Source organism: Taudactylus pleione, unplaced genomic scaffold, assembly GCF_031769625.1.
Source record: "Taudactylus pleione unplaced genomic scaffold, aTauple2 ptg000251l, whole genome shotgun sequence".
Lineage (NCBI taxonomy): Eukaryota > Metazoa > Chordata > Amphibia > Anura > Myobatrachidae > Taudactylus > Taudactylus pleione.
Window position 1 is genome coordinate 6,481,377 of NW_028284653.1, and position 17,854 is coordinate 6,499,230.

At 46.3% G+C, this 17,854-nt stretch overlaps 1 protein-coding gene across 1 annotated transcript in view; it reads right to left on the reverse strand.

The window, feature by feature from the left end:
- Positions 1–17,854, reverse strand: part of LOC148515269 (pendrin-like) — a 95,232-nt gene that overhangs the window by 67,219 nt on the left and 10,159 nt on the right. Inside the window, exon 2 of the mRNA XM_088480260.1 lies at positions 11,927–11,942. Within this exon, the coding sequence (XP_088336386.1) occupies positions 11,927–11,942 (16 nt within the window). The remainder of the gene's footprint in view (positions 1–11,926; positions 11,943–17,854) is intronic.

The window sequence follows — 17,854 nt, forward strand, 5'->3', positions numbered from 1 at the left end:
TGCAACCCCAGCCAACACAACGCTGTAAAAAAAGAGCTACTACAGAAAGCACGAAAGGGACAACATCTCATTGAGACCTGATGGATGCACTGCATTAAGAATGTGTATCCACCTTGCCTCTTTTTGCAACAAAATGCGACCTCTGTCCCCTCCCCTTACACTGGGGGGGACCCAATCTATCATTTTATATCTAAGGGTGCTCAAGCCGTGCTTGGCGTCCCGAAAGTACCTTGCCACAGGTAGCTCGGAAGGCTTACCATCGATCGCTGCTCTTATGCTGGACCTGTGGAGTGCCATGCGCTCCTTTAGTTGCCTCGTGGTTTTACCCACATACAGGAGCCCACATGGGCACCTTATGTAGTACACCACAAATTTGCTAGAACACGTGAGGGGGAACTGAATCTGGAACTTTTTGCCCGACCTGGGGTGCACAAATGTGTCTCCTACCTCTAAGTAGCTGCATGTAATACAACCAATACATCTATAATTCCCCGCTTTGCGGATCAGGAAATGACTCCTCTTAGGGGATTTAAAGGAGGAGATATCATTGTGCACTACCAAATCTTTGATATTACTCCCTCGTCTGAACGCGGGCATGAAGGAGGAGTGTTTGAGAACCGGTAGGGAATCATCCCCAGTGACAATGGGCCAAAGTTCTTTTGCAGATTTCATCAGTTTGCCACTTAATGCCGTGTAATCTTGGATCCAAACAATGCGTTGCTTGCTGTTCTTGCTGTGAGCGGCAGGCTCTAATGCATCCATTCTGCTGATTGAGAGGGCTTTGTTCATCGCTGATCTTAAGGTTTTAGGGTGGTATCCTCTAGCCAGGAATTTGTTGGTCATCAAATTCATCTGTGTGATGGCGTCACCCTTATTGCTGAATATTCTGATAATCCGCAGGTATTGGGAAAATGGAAGGCCCTTTTTGGACGCTAAGGGATGATAGCTAGAAGCATCCAGATATTTGTTCCTATCAGTCCTCTTTGTATAAATTGAGGTCTCAATTTCCAGGTCACTGTTGAGCCTAACGGCTACATCGAGGTAATGTACTTCCTGAAAGCTGTGGTCAAACGTGAATTTGACTGCCAGATCTCTCTCATTGATGTTATTCATCAGTTTCAGAAACGATTCCTCTCCATTGGACCACAAAATGAAGATGTCGTCAATATAGCGACAATACACGGCATTAAGTGGCAAACTGATGAAATCTGCAAAAGAACTTTGGCCCATTCTCACTGGGGATGATTCCCTACCGGTTCTCAAACACTCCTCCATCATGCCCGCGTTCAGATGAGGGAGTAATATCAAAGATTTGGTAGTGCACAATGATATCTCCTCCTTTAAATCCCCTAAGAGGAGTCATTTACTGACCCGCAAAGCGGGGAATTATAGATATATTGGTTGTATTACATGCAGCTACTTAGAGGTAGGAGACACATTTGTGCACCCCAGGTCGGGCAAAAAGTTCCAGATTCAGTTCCCCCTCACGTGTTCTAGCAAATTTGTGGTGTACTACATAAGGTACCCATGTGGGCTCCTGTATGTGGGTAAAACCACGAGGCAACTAAAGGAGCGCATGGCGCTCCACAGGTCCAGGATAAGAGCAGCGATCGATGGTAAGCCTTCCGAGCAACCCGTGGTAAGGCACTTTCGGGACTCCAAGCACGGCTTGAGCACCCTTAGATATAAAATGATAGATTGGGTCCCCCCCAGTGTAAGGGGAGGGGACAGAGGTCACATTTTGTTGCAAAAAGAGGCAAGGTGGATACACATTCTTAATGCAGTGCATCCATCAGGTCTCAATGAGATGTTGTCCCTTTCGTGCTTTCTGTAGTAGCTCTTTTTTTACAGCGTTGTGTTGGCTGGGGTTGCACAGCCAGCTCATTGTCTGTGGGCACATTCGTGATATATGACCCACATACTTTTCATCATCCCCGTTTGAGTCTCTGCTTATATGTGCACTTTAAATGTTACAGTGCGGCCCGGCACTGTTATTGATGTACTTATGCCGTTTATAGCTGTGGCTCGCTTTGATCTATCTATGTACTTGTCTCACAGCGATCAGTATGCACTGGTTGCCGTACCCATGCTGCCTTTTTATTGTTGTATGTTCTGTTGTCTTGGTGATGGGCACGTTAGTCTAGCCACGCCCCCCACAGGTAGCCGTGATGCCATTGGGTTGCCGCGATTGATGACATCATCGGCGCCTGGACGGGCAGCGAGGCACAGAGATGCACGTTGGTGAGTGACTATTTATTGTGTGTTTGTCTTGTATTTGTCTATAAGGTCTTGATAAAAGAGGTCACGCCTCTGAAACGTTGACTACCACTACTGAGTGGCCTGATTTATTATTTCTTTACCGGAGTGCCATCCGCTTCTACTTCGCTATACTATACCTGTACCATATGGATTACAGCAGGAAGGGCACCCGGACTGTTGAATTCATTTTTTGAGTGCCGGACAATCCAAGTTCTGTCTATATATATATATATATATATATATATATACATACACACACATATATATATATATATATATATATATATATATATTATAAGGGCACAGTCGTGCCCTTGTATTAAGGCTGCATCTAAAAAAGCGGATTTCTCCATAGAGAACTCCGAAGGGGAGGCCGGGTGTTTAAGGTGTATATATATATATATATATATATACACCGGGGTTCGGAGCAGCCTGTACCGGCTCAGTTAATAGCGCCCATTAAGTTGAGGTGGGTGCGGACTCTGTGATGTCTGTTGATATCAGCGCCCCCCACCACAAAGGATACACGTGTTCCATGATACTATACTACATTCTCTGGTCACTACCAGTGCCACACCGCTCACTCCTCACCAAGCCTAATTTGCTTACGGGGTAGCAGCAGCTTGTAGTACTGTGACAAGGTGTACTATTACGTTCTTTTTTACCATTTACAATTATCTTTTTTCCTACATTTTTTCCTATATTCAGGGGTACTCTCATTACACCACTTGTATTGGAGGTCCTTGCACTGCTATAACAAGGTCCACCAAACAATAAGTGTTAAGGTGGCCACACACATGGCGATCTGCACACGATCAGCCGATGTGTACGATTTGTGTACGATTTCTCTTGAAACTCTCCCCGGCAGCTCTGCACACGATCTCCACACAATTTGGTGTCCAATCTTCATACGATCTCTCCTGCATCCAGACTTTCACAGTGCATCGCCTCCTAGATTGTCAGATCTGCCCTACTGCACGGCAGATCTGACGATGCGATGTGCGACCAGCGGGGACGCGCATCGCATCATGATCGTGAGTGGGGACTCATGATTTCCTCACGATTTTGGCATATTTTACACGATCTGTCATTCCAATGCGTCGGAATCGGCCAGATCGGGTAAAATACTGCTATGTGTTTGGGCACCTAAACAGCAGATGCTCTCAGACTTACTGACATCCCAGAACAGGCTATGGGACACGCTCACTCCCTGTATTAATGCTTTGCACCAGGGCTGCCATCAGTAATAGTGGGGTCCGGGACTGACTTTAATAGGCAGGCCCCCCCCTTCCCACACCTCTCCTTATGGCCCTATATAGCGATATGCAAAGTTGTACGCACTTCGAGATGCACATGCAGCATATGTGCCAATGATATGCCTCCAGATATATATATATAGTATATACATAGTGATATACAGGAACAGCACTATTTTAGCTTTATACGGTAATTTCTAGATTAAATGTGACACTTAATTTTACAGAAAAACCAGGTTGGTTGCTCCAGTGTCTGCAAATAGCTGGCTATTACATTGGGGCCCATATATGTTCAGTAGCAAGCTGCTAAAATGTGTTTGGTGATACAGGTATTTGGTGCTAGGGCAAGATTTGAACCAAAGTTCTGCCAGTATGTAGGAAAGCAGGGACAGCCCTGTACACTAAAGTTAAAACTGAATAGGGTTGCTGGAACTGGAAGGGGTAATAGAGGGATTGCTGCACATGAGGAATATCTGTAAAACAGGCTGTTGGTAGATATATGTTGGTTCTAATTAGGGGTGTGCACCGGCCACTTTACGTGTTTTGTGTTTTGGTTTTGGATCTGGATCTTTCTTCATGTTTTGGATCTGGATTGGTTTTGCCAAAACCACCCTTCCATGTTTTGGGTTCTGGGTTTTGTGTTTTGGATCTGTATTTTTTTTTAAAAAGCATAAAAACAGCTAAAATCACAGAATTTGTGGGTTTTTCTGCTCATATGCTATTATTAACCTCAATAACCTTAATTTCCACTCATTTTCAGTCTACTCTGAACACCTCACACCTCACAATAGTGTTTTTATGTCCAAAAGGTTGCACCGAGGTAGCTGGATGACTATGCTAAGAGATACGAGTGGGAGGCAAAAACACGTGGCCCATCTAGGAGTGACACTGCAGTGGCAGACAGGATGGCAGTTTGAAAAACTAGGCCCCAAACAGAACATAATGCAAAGAAAAAAAAGAGGTGCAAGATGGAATTGTCCTTGGGCCCTCCCACCCACCCTTATGTTATATAAACAGGACATGCACACTTTAACAAACCAATCATTTCAGCGCCAGGGTCTGCCACACGACTGTAGCTGAAATGATTGGTTCGTTTGGGCCCCCACAAAACAAGCTGGCAATTAATCTGTCCCTGCACAAACTGGCTCTACGGAGGCAAGATGTCGTCCTCATCCTCCTCATCCACCGATTCCTCACCCTCTTCAGTGTTGTATACATCCTCATCCTCACAGAGTATTAACTCGTCCCCACTGGAATCCACCACCACAGGTCCCTCTGTACGTTCTGGAGGCTGGTCTCCCTGGAAGAGTTGATAATTCATTTTTATGAACATCATCTTCTCCACATTTTGTGGAAGCAACCTCCTATGCCGTTCGCTGATAAGGTTCTCGGCTGCACTAAACACTCTTTCGGAGTACACACTGGAGGGGGGGCAACTCAGGTAAAATAGAGCCAGTTTGTACAGGGGCCTCCAAATTGCCTCTTTTTCCTGCCAGTACAGGTATGGACTGTCTGACATGCCTACTTGGATGCTGTCACCGATGTAATCCTCCAACATTCTGTCAATGGTGACAGTATCATATGTAGTGACAGTAGACATGTCAGAAATTGTTGCCAGGTCCTTCAGTCCGGACCAGATGTCCAAACTTGGTCCTGCCTGCCCTGCATCACCGCCAGCGGGTTGCTTAGGATACCTAAGTTTTTACCTGGCAGCCCCAGTTGCGGGAGAAAATGAAGCTGTTGACGTGTCACGTTCCGCTTCAGCTGACAGTGTGTTCACCAGCAGGTCTTTAAACCTCTGCAGGCTTGTGTCGGCCGGAAAGAGAGACACCACATAGGCTTTAAACCTAGGATCGAGCACGGTGGCCAAAATGTAGTGGTCTGATTTCAACAGATTGACCACCCTGGAATCCTGGCAAAGCGAATGAAGGGCTTCATCCACAAGTCCCACATGCTGAGCGGAATCGCTCCTTCTTAGCTCCTCCTTCACTTTCTCTAGCTGCTTCTGCAAAAGCCTGATGAGGGGAATGACCTGACTCAAGCTGGCAGTGTCTGAACTGACTTCACGTGTGGCAAGTTCGAAGGGCTGGAGAACCTTGCACAACACGGAAATCATTCTCCACTGCGCTTGAGTCAGGTGCATACCCCCTCCTTTGCCTATGTCATAGGTGGATGTATAGGCTTGAATGGCCTTTTGCTGCTCCTCCATTCTCTGAAGCATATAGAGGGTTGAGTTCCACCGTGTCACAACCTCTTGCTTCAGGTGATGGCGGGGCAGGTTCAAGAGTGTTTGCTGGCGCTCCAGTCTTCGGCATGCAGCCGCTGAATGGCAAAAGTGGCCAGAAATTTTTCGGGCCACCCAAAGCATCTCCTGCACGCCCCTGTCGCTTTTCAGAAAATTCTGCACCACCAAGTTTATTGTGTGAGCAAAACATGGGACATGCTGGAATTTGTCCAGATGTAATGCCCGCACAATATTGGTGGTGTTGTCAGATATCACAAATCCCCAGGAGAGTCTAAGTGGGGTAAGCCACTGGGCGATGATTTCCCTCAGTTTCTCTAAGAGGTTGTGTCGGCGGTGTGCCTCTTACTGAAACCGGTGATACACAGCGTAGCCTGCCTTGGAACAAGCTGGCGTTTCTGAGATGCTGCTACGGGTGACTCTGCTGCTGTTGCTGCGTAAGATGATACATCTACCCAGTGGGCTGTCACAGTCATATAGTCCTTAGTCTGCCCTGTTCCACTTGTCCACATGTCCGTGGTTAAGTGGACATTGGGTACAACAGCATTTTTCAGGACACTGAGGACACTTTTTCTGACGTTTCTGTACAGTCTCGGTATCGCCTGCCTAGTGAAGTGGAACCTAGACGGGATTTGGAACTGGGGACACACTACCTCCATCAATTGTCTAAATCCCACTGCACTAATGGCGAATACCGGCCGCACGTCTAACACCAACATAGCAGTCAAGGCCTCAGTTATACGTTTTGCTTCAGGATGACTGCTGTCGTACTTCATCCTCCTCGCTAAGGACTGTTGGAGGGTCAATTGTTTAGTAAAAGTAGTGGTGTTCCTACTTCCTCTCTGGGATGATGAACGACTCCCAGCAGCAGCAACAGCAGCAGCGGCAGCAGGAGGCGTAGCAATGCAGGATCCTCCGGAGGAATCCCGGATAGGAGAGTCAGTCATGCCAGTGACATGGCCTGCAGGACTACTTCCGATCCTGACTAAGGAGGAAATTGACGAGGAGGGAGTTGACGGTGTGGTTTGCAGGCGCTTGGATACAACAGGACAACGGGATTTAGGTGTCCCTGGACTGCTTACGGTCTTAGCCAAAGTTTCTGAACTTGACAGTAACATTTTATGAATGCGCTGCAGGTGCCGTATAAGGGAGGTTGTTCCTAGGTGGTTAACGTCCCTACCCCTACTTATTCCACCTTTACATATGGTTACACATGGCAAGACAGTTGTTGTCCGGATTTGGATAGAAATATTGCCAGACCAAAGAGGTGGAATGTTTGGTCTTCTGCCCAGGCATGACCGTGATGGGCTTTTTCATCCCACGGACAACAACTGTCTCCCCCGGAGCCTGATTTAAACAAACCACATCACCATCAGAATCCTCCTCGCCAACTTCCTCCTCAGCGCCAGCTACACCAGTATCCTCATCCTGTTGTACTTCAACAGTGACATCTTCAATTTGCATATCAGCAAGTGGACTGTGGGTGCTCCTTTCAGCACTTGCAGGGGGCGTGCAAATGGTGGAAAGAGCCACCTCTTCCCGTCCAGTGCTGGGAAGGTCAGGCATCGCAACCGCCACCACACTTGGACTCTCCTTGGGGATTTGTGATATCTTCTTAGAACGCACAGTTATTTGCTGTGCTTTTGCCAGCTTAACTTGTTTGATTTTTTTAGTGGGAGGAGGGCTTCCATCGTCATGTGAAGCTGAACCACTAGTCATGAACATAGGGAAAGACCTTAGCCATTCCTTGCCACTCCGTGTCGTAAATGGCATATTGGCAAGTTTACGTTTCTCTTCAGATGATTTAAATGTTTTTTTCAAGGTCATTTTCCTGAACTTTGTCATTTGGGATTGTATGTGCCCTCTACTATGACATTGGGCATCGGCCTTGGCAGACAACGTTGATGGCATGTTATCGTCTATGTCATGACAAGTGGCAGCAGCTTCAGCACTAGGAGGAAGTAGTTCTTGATCTTTCCCTATTTTATTTTTATCGGAGAAAGTTTGGTCCTCCATTTATGTTCTATTGATATATACGTGCGGCTAAGGCGCACACAAACACAGAAAATAATTTTTTATTTTTGTTGGAGACTAGTGCACTTTGTGGGTTACACCACCCTTTAAGAAATGAGCCAGCTTGCCCTTTACTTATGGGTCACAGGCGCACGCTTGGCGCTGCTCCTTTGTTGATGCACGTGCAGCCACAGTGCACACAATTCACAAACACAGAAAAAAAAAAATTATTTTGTTTGGAGTGCCCTTTGGGGGTTACAGCACCCTTTAACGGACAAGCCAGCTGGCCCTTTACTTATGACACAGGCGCACGCTTGCCACTACTTTGTTGATGCACGTGCGGCTACTGCGCACACAATTCACAAACACATAAAAATATATTTTTTTATTTTGTTTGGAGTGCCCTTTGGGGGTTACAGCACCCTTTAATGGACAAGCCAGCCGGCCTTTTACTTATGGGACACAGGCGCACGCTTGGCGCTGCTCCTTCGTTGATGCACGTGCAGCCACAGTGCACACAATTCACAAACACAGAAAAAAAAAAATTATTTTGTTTGGAGTGCCCTTTGGGGGTTACAGCACCCTTTAGCGGTCAATCCAGCCGGCCCTTTATTTATGGGACACAGGCGCACGCTTGGCACTACTTTGTTGATGCACGTGCGGCTACTGCGCACACAATTCACAAACACAAAAAATATATTTTTTTATTTTGTTTGGAGTGCCCTTTGGGGGTTACAGCACCCTTTAACGGACAAGCCAGCTGGCCTTTTACTTATGGGATACAGGCGCACGCTTGGCGCTGCTCCTTCATTGATGCACGTGCAGCCACAGTGCACACAATTCACAAACACAGAAAAAAAATGTTTATTTTATTTGGAGTGCCCTTTGGGGGTTACAGCACCCTTTAGCGGTCAATCCAGCCGGCCCTTTATTTATGGGACACAGGCGCACGCTTGGCACTACTTTGTTGATGCACGTGCAGCTACTGCGCACACAATTCACAAACACAGAAAATATTTTTTTATTTTGTTTGGAGTGCCCTTTGGGGGTTACAGCACCCTTTAGTGGTCAATCCAGCCGGCCCTTTATTTATGGGACACAGGCGCACGCTTGGCACTACTTTGTTGATGCACGTGCGGCTACTGCGCACACAATTCACAAACACAAAAAAATATTTTTTTATTTTGTTTGGAGTGCCCTTTGGGGGTTACAGCACCCTTTAACGGACAAGCCAGCTGGCCTGTTACTTATGGGACACAGGCGCACGCTTGGCGCTGCTCCTTCGTTGATGCACGTGCAGCCACAGTGCACACAATTCACAAACACAGAAAAAAAATGTTTATTTTATTTGGAGTGCCCTTTGGGGGTTACAGCACCCTTTAGCGGTCAATCCAGCCGGCCCTTTATTTATGGGACACAGGCGCACGCTTGGCACTACTTTGTTGATGCACGTGCGGCTACTGCGCACTCAATTCACAAACACAAAAAAATATTTTTTTTTATTTTGTTTGGAGTGCCCTTTGGGGGTTACAGCACCCTTTAGCGGTCAATCCAGCCGGCCCTTTATTTATGGGACACAGGCGCACGCTTGGCACTACTTTGTTGATGCACGTGCGGCTACTGCGCACTCAATTCACAAACACAAAAAAATATATTTTTTTATTTTGTTTGGAGTGCCCTTTGGGGGGTTACAGCACCCTTTAACGGACAAGCCAGCCGGGCTTTTACTTATGGGACACAGGCGCACGCTTGGCGCTGCTCCTTTGTTGATGCACGTGCAGCCACAGTGCACACAATTCACAAACACAGAAAAAATATTTTTTTTTTAGCACTTCGGGGAGCACCCCTGATGGACAGGGCACCCCCTGGACAACACTACAGCACCCCTTTAGGACTGGGACACTGCACAGGACTTTGGAGTGGACACAGCCCCTATGGACAACTGACTGCACAACACAGTCCAGCCAGCCCCTATGGACTTTGAAGTAGTGGACACAGCCCCTATGGACAACAGCAGCACAGCACAGCACAACACTACACTGCACTACACTACACTACACTACACTACACTACACTACACTCCACAGCCCAGCCAGCCCTAACTCCTACCCTCCCTCTTCACTGTCCACAGCCGAGTGAGAAAATGGCGCCGACGCGGGTACCTTATATAGGATCCAAAACCCGCGAGACCTGGAAGGCGGGATGATGACGTTTTGCCTCGATTTCAGATCTGAGTCAGGCGGGAAAAGTCGAGCCTGACTCGGATCGGCCTCGGATCGGGGGGGCTCGGGGGGGTTCGGATTTCAGAAATCCGAACCCGCTCACCCCTAGTTCTAATAGGTCTATGTGAGTAATAAAGTTATGTTCTGTCTCTCCAGCACTCTGATGTTTCCAGCCCCCTTCTGCCTATGAATCTTCTTACCCATATTCTTCTGTGCCTGACTGCTGCTCCTCAGATCATGCCGTGCATGCCATGGCTCCTCTTTCTCCTTCAGTGGCGCCCGGTGACGTCATGTCAGGCGCGCCAACTAAACTTTATTGTATATCGGCAATTCTGCAGAAGGGCGAGGGGAGATAGGGACAGTCAGCAGGGACGGAACCTCTTTGACAGGGGGCGATTAGATTTGGGGACAGTCAGCAGGGACGAAACCTCTTTGACAGGAGGCGAAGCAGTAGCGGCTCTGGCAGATGGGAGGACCCTTAAACATTAAAATAGAAGCCCCTTTCACTAGATCTGCAGTAGTGACGGCGGGCAGGAGGTAGGAGAGGGCCAGCCCCCCCTATTCTGTCGAAGTGACTGGGCCCAGGACAGTAGTCCCGACTGTCCCGCCCTGATGGTGGCCCTGCTTTGCACACAGGGAGCAGTAGCAGCACTAGAGCATGTCAGAGAGGGACCTGTCTCTATTTTTCTAAATGTTTCTACTAATCGTGATGAATGTAATAATCCAAATGCTCAAGATATCTTTGGGTCTCCTTACATCTATTCATTAGACAAGTTGTGATACTGAGATATACCTCAGATCAGGGGCGATCTATAATGGGTGCAAGGTGTGCAGGGAACACGGGTCCAGGGGGGCCCCGCACCGCTCACCCTGCACCCATAGTATTACTTACGTCGGCGCGGGGTCCGGCGCTGTAAAAACGACTGGAAAATGGGCGCCACGTTTGCACGTGCGCAGTACAGGGAAAATGACCATTGCAGCCATTTTCCCGGTGACCAGCGCATTCTCTATAGATTCTGGGCGTACTCTAGTGCCCAGAGTCTATAACTCCGGCACTGGCCGCACACAGCTCAGTGCGCTGCCGGCCGCCAGACAGAGATGAGGGGGCCCGTGTCCGAGACTGCACATGGGCCCCCTCCTCTCTAGAAACGCCCCTGCCTCAGATTAAATGTATGTAACTTGCCACTGTATAGTAATTGATGTGTGGCTTACAATACCTTATAAACTATAACGCTAACTAGAACCAAAGATTACTCTGTAGATCAGTAATCACACAGTGACTTATATGGTGAATGATGATACCTGGTGCCGATTTCTGACATATTATGCTGCCTGCCATATAATGGAAGTATTTGCACTTCTAGAATTACATTATATTGCTGATAATATTTTCCCTGCTTCTTATTAAGCAGATATTAGAGATCTTTTGTAGCTTTTACTCTTTTATGTTGTTTGTGTATATCTGTGTATTTTAAATGAAATAATAAAAGTAAAGCTTTAATATAAATAACGAGTGCCCCCAGAAAAAGAGAGTTTCTTTTCTTCATATTTCTTGTTCAGTCTAACATTATACTCTCAGGGGTGCACCCCCACAATTGTGATTCCAGGTGAGAATTGTATAATAGATCTAATTTGAATAGTGGGTAACATACAAATTATATTTATTTTTATACCATCACCTGTGCTTAAGTTTTTCTCTCCTTCCCCTTTTCCCTTGTGATTATAGCCGTAGGTTTAATCAGAAGGCCGATGATCGACTGATCTACAATCGATGCTGCTTCTTTTTTACACAGCCTCTTGGATTTACAAAGATGTCGGTGGGCTGTCAAATAGTTAAATAGTGAAAGCAATCATATCACAGGCTGGGGTTACACTAGTATTGCCGGTAGTAACCCTTTTATGTATAGGGGGAAGTGAGAAAGGCCTGCTTTTACCGGCAAGAGGGTTTTACTATTTAAAATAAATTGGCCTCATAATCCTGTTACATACATCTTAGAAACATTTCTGAAACTAATATCTCTCTTCACTAAAGTCAGACTCGCTATCGGCCTACCCAACTAAATATGCCCTAAAATTGCAGCTTTATACTAAAACCTACCTGCTGTCTTCCTAACCACTCACTCAGTCACTATCTCCACCTCACCACCTTGTCAACAAATGATCACCCCATGCTTGTAGAATGTGTGCTTTTGGGAGATGTGGCCTGACCGGAAATCAGGGAGGATGTGCCTTGCACCGGCTCCTGCGCTGAGTCCTCTGCGGCTGTATTTATGGCTGACTGCTGCCGTCTGGACTAGACATCTCCACTCACAAGTGTCTGTGCCACCTCTGACCTGCCTGGCGGACCCTGGGAGTGCTCTGCGAGACTCGGCAGCCTTCCCAGCTCCCTGAAGTATCGGTCTCAAGTTTGAAGCTCAGGCGGCATGCCGCTGAACACCCCCGCTGCTCCACCTAGGGAGCCACCAGCAATGGTTGGAAATAGAGGGAAGCCGCCGTCTTTGGCCTCTTTCAACTATAGCTGCAGCTGAGTAATGCCTGCTATGTCTCTGCCAGAGCACACCCTATGGACCATGGATCTCCAGACCTATTCAGTCTCCAGGGTGGTGAGTGAGTGATTGATTTCGACCTACATTCCTCTGCAAGGCTGCATTTCTCTACCTCTGCCCTCACCTACATGCTGCTCAAGTGATCTTACCCACCCACACTCATGAGACGTCTGTATGCCTACCGCAGAACCCAGCATACTCTAACCACTAGGAATTAGTGTCTTCTCATAATGACCTCCTCACTTCTCAAATCTCAGTTAAGGATAAACTGGCTGATATGGAGCTTTCTTGAGAGATTGTAGGTCCTGCGCAAGTGGTGTAGATGGTACTGCTTGCCACAGGTATGCTGCTGCACTGGGGGATGCCTGACCTCATCCAGTGGGTAAATACAGAGAAACGTGGGGACCAGATGCTGCGCACAACCTATTTCCTGAACTCTGTATATTCTAAATATATTCTAAAGTAGTAGAACCCAAAATGATGAGAGGGTACCAACTAAGAACCAAATGTTGCTTTTACTGATAAAAGTTTCACAATAATAGTCACTACAATTGTAATGCAATATAATATGGTGCCTGTAAACCATTGGTTATACACCAACAGATTAAACAAACAAATAAACACAATGGACAATGCTGCAATATGTCAAAATTGTCAGAAGGAAAAGTAAACAAATATAAACAAAAATAAACAAAATATAGACAAATGTAGACAAAATATAAATAGCAAATGTGCTGATCTATTTGTGAATAGGCACTGGTACTGGTCTCAACCTTAGATGCCGCCAACTGAATAGTCAATATGATAGAGATGGTTAAAGTATAGTGTTTAGTCAGGGAGATCTAGCGGCGTCCCGCTAGTTCCAAAGGGGTACCTCGGTGGTATGCTGTAAGTCCTGTGGATGTCTGTACGTTGCCCGGGTTATTCTCCATGTAGTGTGGGGGAGGCTGGCTGTGGCGAGCGCCGGGGATCACTCTGCGTCACGGGCGCCCTGAGTGCCGAGATCACGGACACTGTCCCTGTTGCCAGGGGGCAGGTCCGTGCGCGTGCACCAGGTGCCGGACAGGGGAGAGGGGTGCCTACAGTCCTGGCTTGCAGAAGAAGACCTGACAGGTCGAAACGTGTTGGAGGAACACTGCAATCCCTATCTAACAGCGTCTCCAGTACCACATTTGCCGTCCAACTGTTTCAGCTTACCACTACCGGAACTTGAATCTACTAGCTAGCAACAGAAGCGCGCCATCACCGCCGACGAAGACCGCCGGGACCGGCAGCTTGGCATCCGGGTAAGTATCCTCTGGTGCAGAGTCGTCCGCGGCCCCCGGCTTGCGCAAGCCAGGACCGTAGGCACCCCTCTCCCCTGTCCGGCACCTGGTGCACGCGCACGGACCTGCCCCCTGGCAACAGGGACAGTGTCCGTGATCTCGGCACTCAGGGCGCCCGTGACGCAGAGTGATCCCCGGCGCTCGCCACAGCCAGCCTCCCCCACACTACACGGAGAATAACCCGGGCAACGTACAGACATCCACAGGACTTACAGCATACCACCGAGGTACCCCTTTGGAACTAGCGGGACGCCGCTAGATCTCCCTGACTAAACACTATACTTTAACCATCTCTATCATATTGACTATTCAGTTGGCGGCATCTAAGGTTGAGACCAGTACCAGTGCCTATTCACAAATAGATCGGCACATTTGCTATTTATATTTTGTCTACATTTGTCTATATTTTGTTTATTTTTGTTTATATTTGTTTACTTTTCCTTCTGACAATTTTGACATATTGCAGCATTGTCCATTGTGTTTATTTGTTTGTTTAATCTGTTGGTGTATAACCAATGGTTTACAGGCACCATATTATATTGCATTACAATTGTAGTGACTATTATTGTGAAACTTTTATCAGTAAAAGCAACATTTGGTTCTTAGTTGGTACCCTCTCATCATTTTGGGTTCTACTACTTTAGAATATATTTAGAATATACAGAGTTCAGGAAATAGGTTGTGCGCAGCATCTGGTCCCCACGTTTCTCTGGCTGATATGGAGGACAGATCCAGGAGGAACAATATTAAAATCAGAGGTATTCCAGACTTCATATATAATGATGCCCTTTGGGACTTTGCCTTGGCCCTTTTCAAGAAATTACGGGATTTACTGATTGATCGAATTCATCATCTACCGAATCCCCACTCTGCTCTTGGAAGTACACCCTGTGATACCTTCCTACATATCTACTACTTCCAAATCAATGAGGACATTCTCAGGATTGCACACCTAGTGGAGGATATAGAAGTCTTGAACAATCTTCAACTCTTTCCAGACCTCTCGATTCATACCATCAATAAGCATAGATTTAATTAACCCTTTACGAAGGCGCTGCAGGATCACGATATCCAGTACCACTGGGGTTTCCCGGTCAAGCTCCTTGTCCAGAAGGATGGATCCTAGATTGTCTCTCATCTTTGGAAACCAGTAACAAGCTTTTGACTGAGTGGAATATCCCGGTTTCCATTACTCCTCTCCTACAACACAGGGTCCCAGGTGGAGTGATGATACCCCGTTTTTCTTTTTATGATCCTTCTTCAAGTTCTTATGGATGTCTACTGGCTGTGATGGAGTTCGTGTGGTTTGGATCGCACCAGTTGTAGTAATACACATATCCTGTCTGTTGATGGTTTGACCCATTCTCCGGGTCAATGATTCATACTATATCCCTCTCTATTTTCATTGTGTCATCATGCCTACTTCAGCCACAACTATTCTTAGTTTGTGGACTTTCCATTTTGTTGTTAATAGTCTACTTTTCGTCTAGAGTATGTGGTTTAATTCTTTTCCTACTATGTGCTTTTTCATGTCCTATTATGTTATTATTTTTCTAGTTTTATTTTTCTAGGTCAATCAATTACTAGGATGTCTAATGTCTTCTATTTATGTTTGTTTTCTATGCTAATATGCAAATATTCTGTGTGACTGGATGGCTTCCAGCCCGGACTCCCAATCACAGGTTGGGGTTTTGATCCCCCTTTGACCTTGGGGTATCAGGGAGTCCCGCTTACCGTCAGTGACCATCTGTTACTGACTCCACTCACTGCGCCGTGGGCATAATGATGCTGTCACCACCAAACTCTAACATCGGTGTTTGGAACCGCTTCTTAGGTACACTCAGGGTCCTACTGCTGGCGCCTGGAACCGCTCTGCTGCATATGTGTAGACTAACTGCGGACACACCTCCTGTTTGGTGTCGGCTGTTCCCACATGATCCCTCACAATGGACCAAATCTGCATGGTAGCAGGCAGAGGGCTTGAATTTCGGAGATGCCTGACTTGAACAGTAGGAGAACAGAATGGCATTTGGCACAATTCTGTTGGTCGCAGGGTACAGATGCAGTCGAAGTAAAAGGCGAAAGGTGTTTATTGCTCAAAGTCTAAAAAAAAGACCATCCCGTCGGATTGAATGGGAATAATCAGCATACAAGAAATCTTATCAATCAGCAGTTCTTCTCCACAAAGGATTTTCAAAGATGTACACATACAGGCTCACATGCCCTCTTTTTATATCATCCTTACACACAATATCACAGGGGGGTAAATCCACCCTGTGATCCTCTCAACCAATCATGCTTCCTCACATAATATAATTTAACCACATCTTACATTTCAAAGGAGTCACCCAATTTCCTCCTTTCTGATCTACCACCCAAACCTAAACACAAACTAATTTATCATAAATTATAACTGTCTCCTAAAATGTTGATATAACATTTCACAGGAAATAGTAAATGACATTCATTATTCCCAATGGAAGTATCTATCAGTTTGGCACTTCCAACCTTAACACATTCAGGTTTTAGCAAGTGACATCCAAAAGGGGCTTCTTAAAAACAAACACATTGTCTGTCCCAACCTTGCTGGCTATTGCCTTTTCAGAGGAAGTGCTGTAAATGAAGGGTTTAGCCATATGACACTATTCACACCTTCACATAGAAACCTCCCAGCCAGGTCTCCCCTGGAGTTCACTGACCACAACAGATCTTTCTATTCATCAGACCTCCTGCTAGGAAAATACAATCAGCATCTAATTTCCTGTAGTCACAAGCTTGTCATGTGTTATACAGGCATATCCAAGAAGTGCATTTTCTATACAAAATAAACATTTAAAATCATACCTTTTAAATACATTTACATGTCATGCCTGTGCACAGCATCAGGCTTTGCACCATTCAGCACTGTAGCCCAGGACCTGTCGTCCTGGCTCAGTGCTGCACATAGCATTTTAAATATGTTTTTATTTTTGAACACTCAGGACCCAGCGCAGAGTACACGTTTACAATGGGTGCCTGGCGCCTTTTGTCCTATGGCTCCGCAGCACGGGGGTTAACCCCTTCAGTTCCGCGGTCGCCATTATACAAGTGGGGCCGGCCTCCGGCCACACACTGCTATTCTGTTATAGATTTTTTTGCTCTTTTTAAAAGGCCTCATGAGTGGGAAGTGTAGTAGCCCAACCCCACGTTATCTATTTTGCCATACCCTGCCCCCACTGCAACTACAATGGCTCGATATACTGGACCAATTGGGTTTTTAGCACCCTTCCCGTATTTTCTATTTCTTCTCCCAGGTTTTTTCCTTCCTTTCAACCCATTTTGTATGACCAGTTCACCTCAGGCATCCCATTGTTCCCCTTAATTTATTATGCCTAATGGTTAAAGTTCTCTCTTTTAATGTCAATGGGTTTAATTCTCTGCATAAGAGGCAGTTAACCCTCTCCGCTTACCACCAACATAAGGTTAATATTGTGGCATTACAGAAGACTAATTTCTCCTCTTCAGCACCCCCTATACTTTAAGACCATAAATACCTCATATGTTTTACAGCCTGAGCCAACAGTCCTTGAAAACATTCCAATTTTATTCTGCTTCATGTAAGCACTACTTTCAAATTGAAGCAGAAAATCGAGGACAAAATTGATATAAACTCTCCCCGAGACTGCTCCCTTTCCTATCGTGATATCGGCCCTTCTCTTACTTTTAACAAAGTACTTGCAGAATTTGATTTGTATGATGCCTCGTGTAACCATTTGCCTGAGGAAAGGGACTATACTTTCATTTCTACAGTGCATAATAGCTACTCCAGAATAGACCTTATTCTTTCAGACAAACAGGTCCTTCAGCATACTAGAAAATTCTCCCCAGTACTTGGTCTGATCACGCCCCCTCTTGTGGACTTGGGATACAGGTCACCATTTACCCAACTGCAGGGCCGTGGCATTTCCCTGAGTATCAACTAACTGATCCTGAGACTCTACAAGTCCTTAGC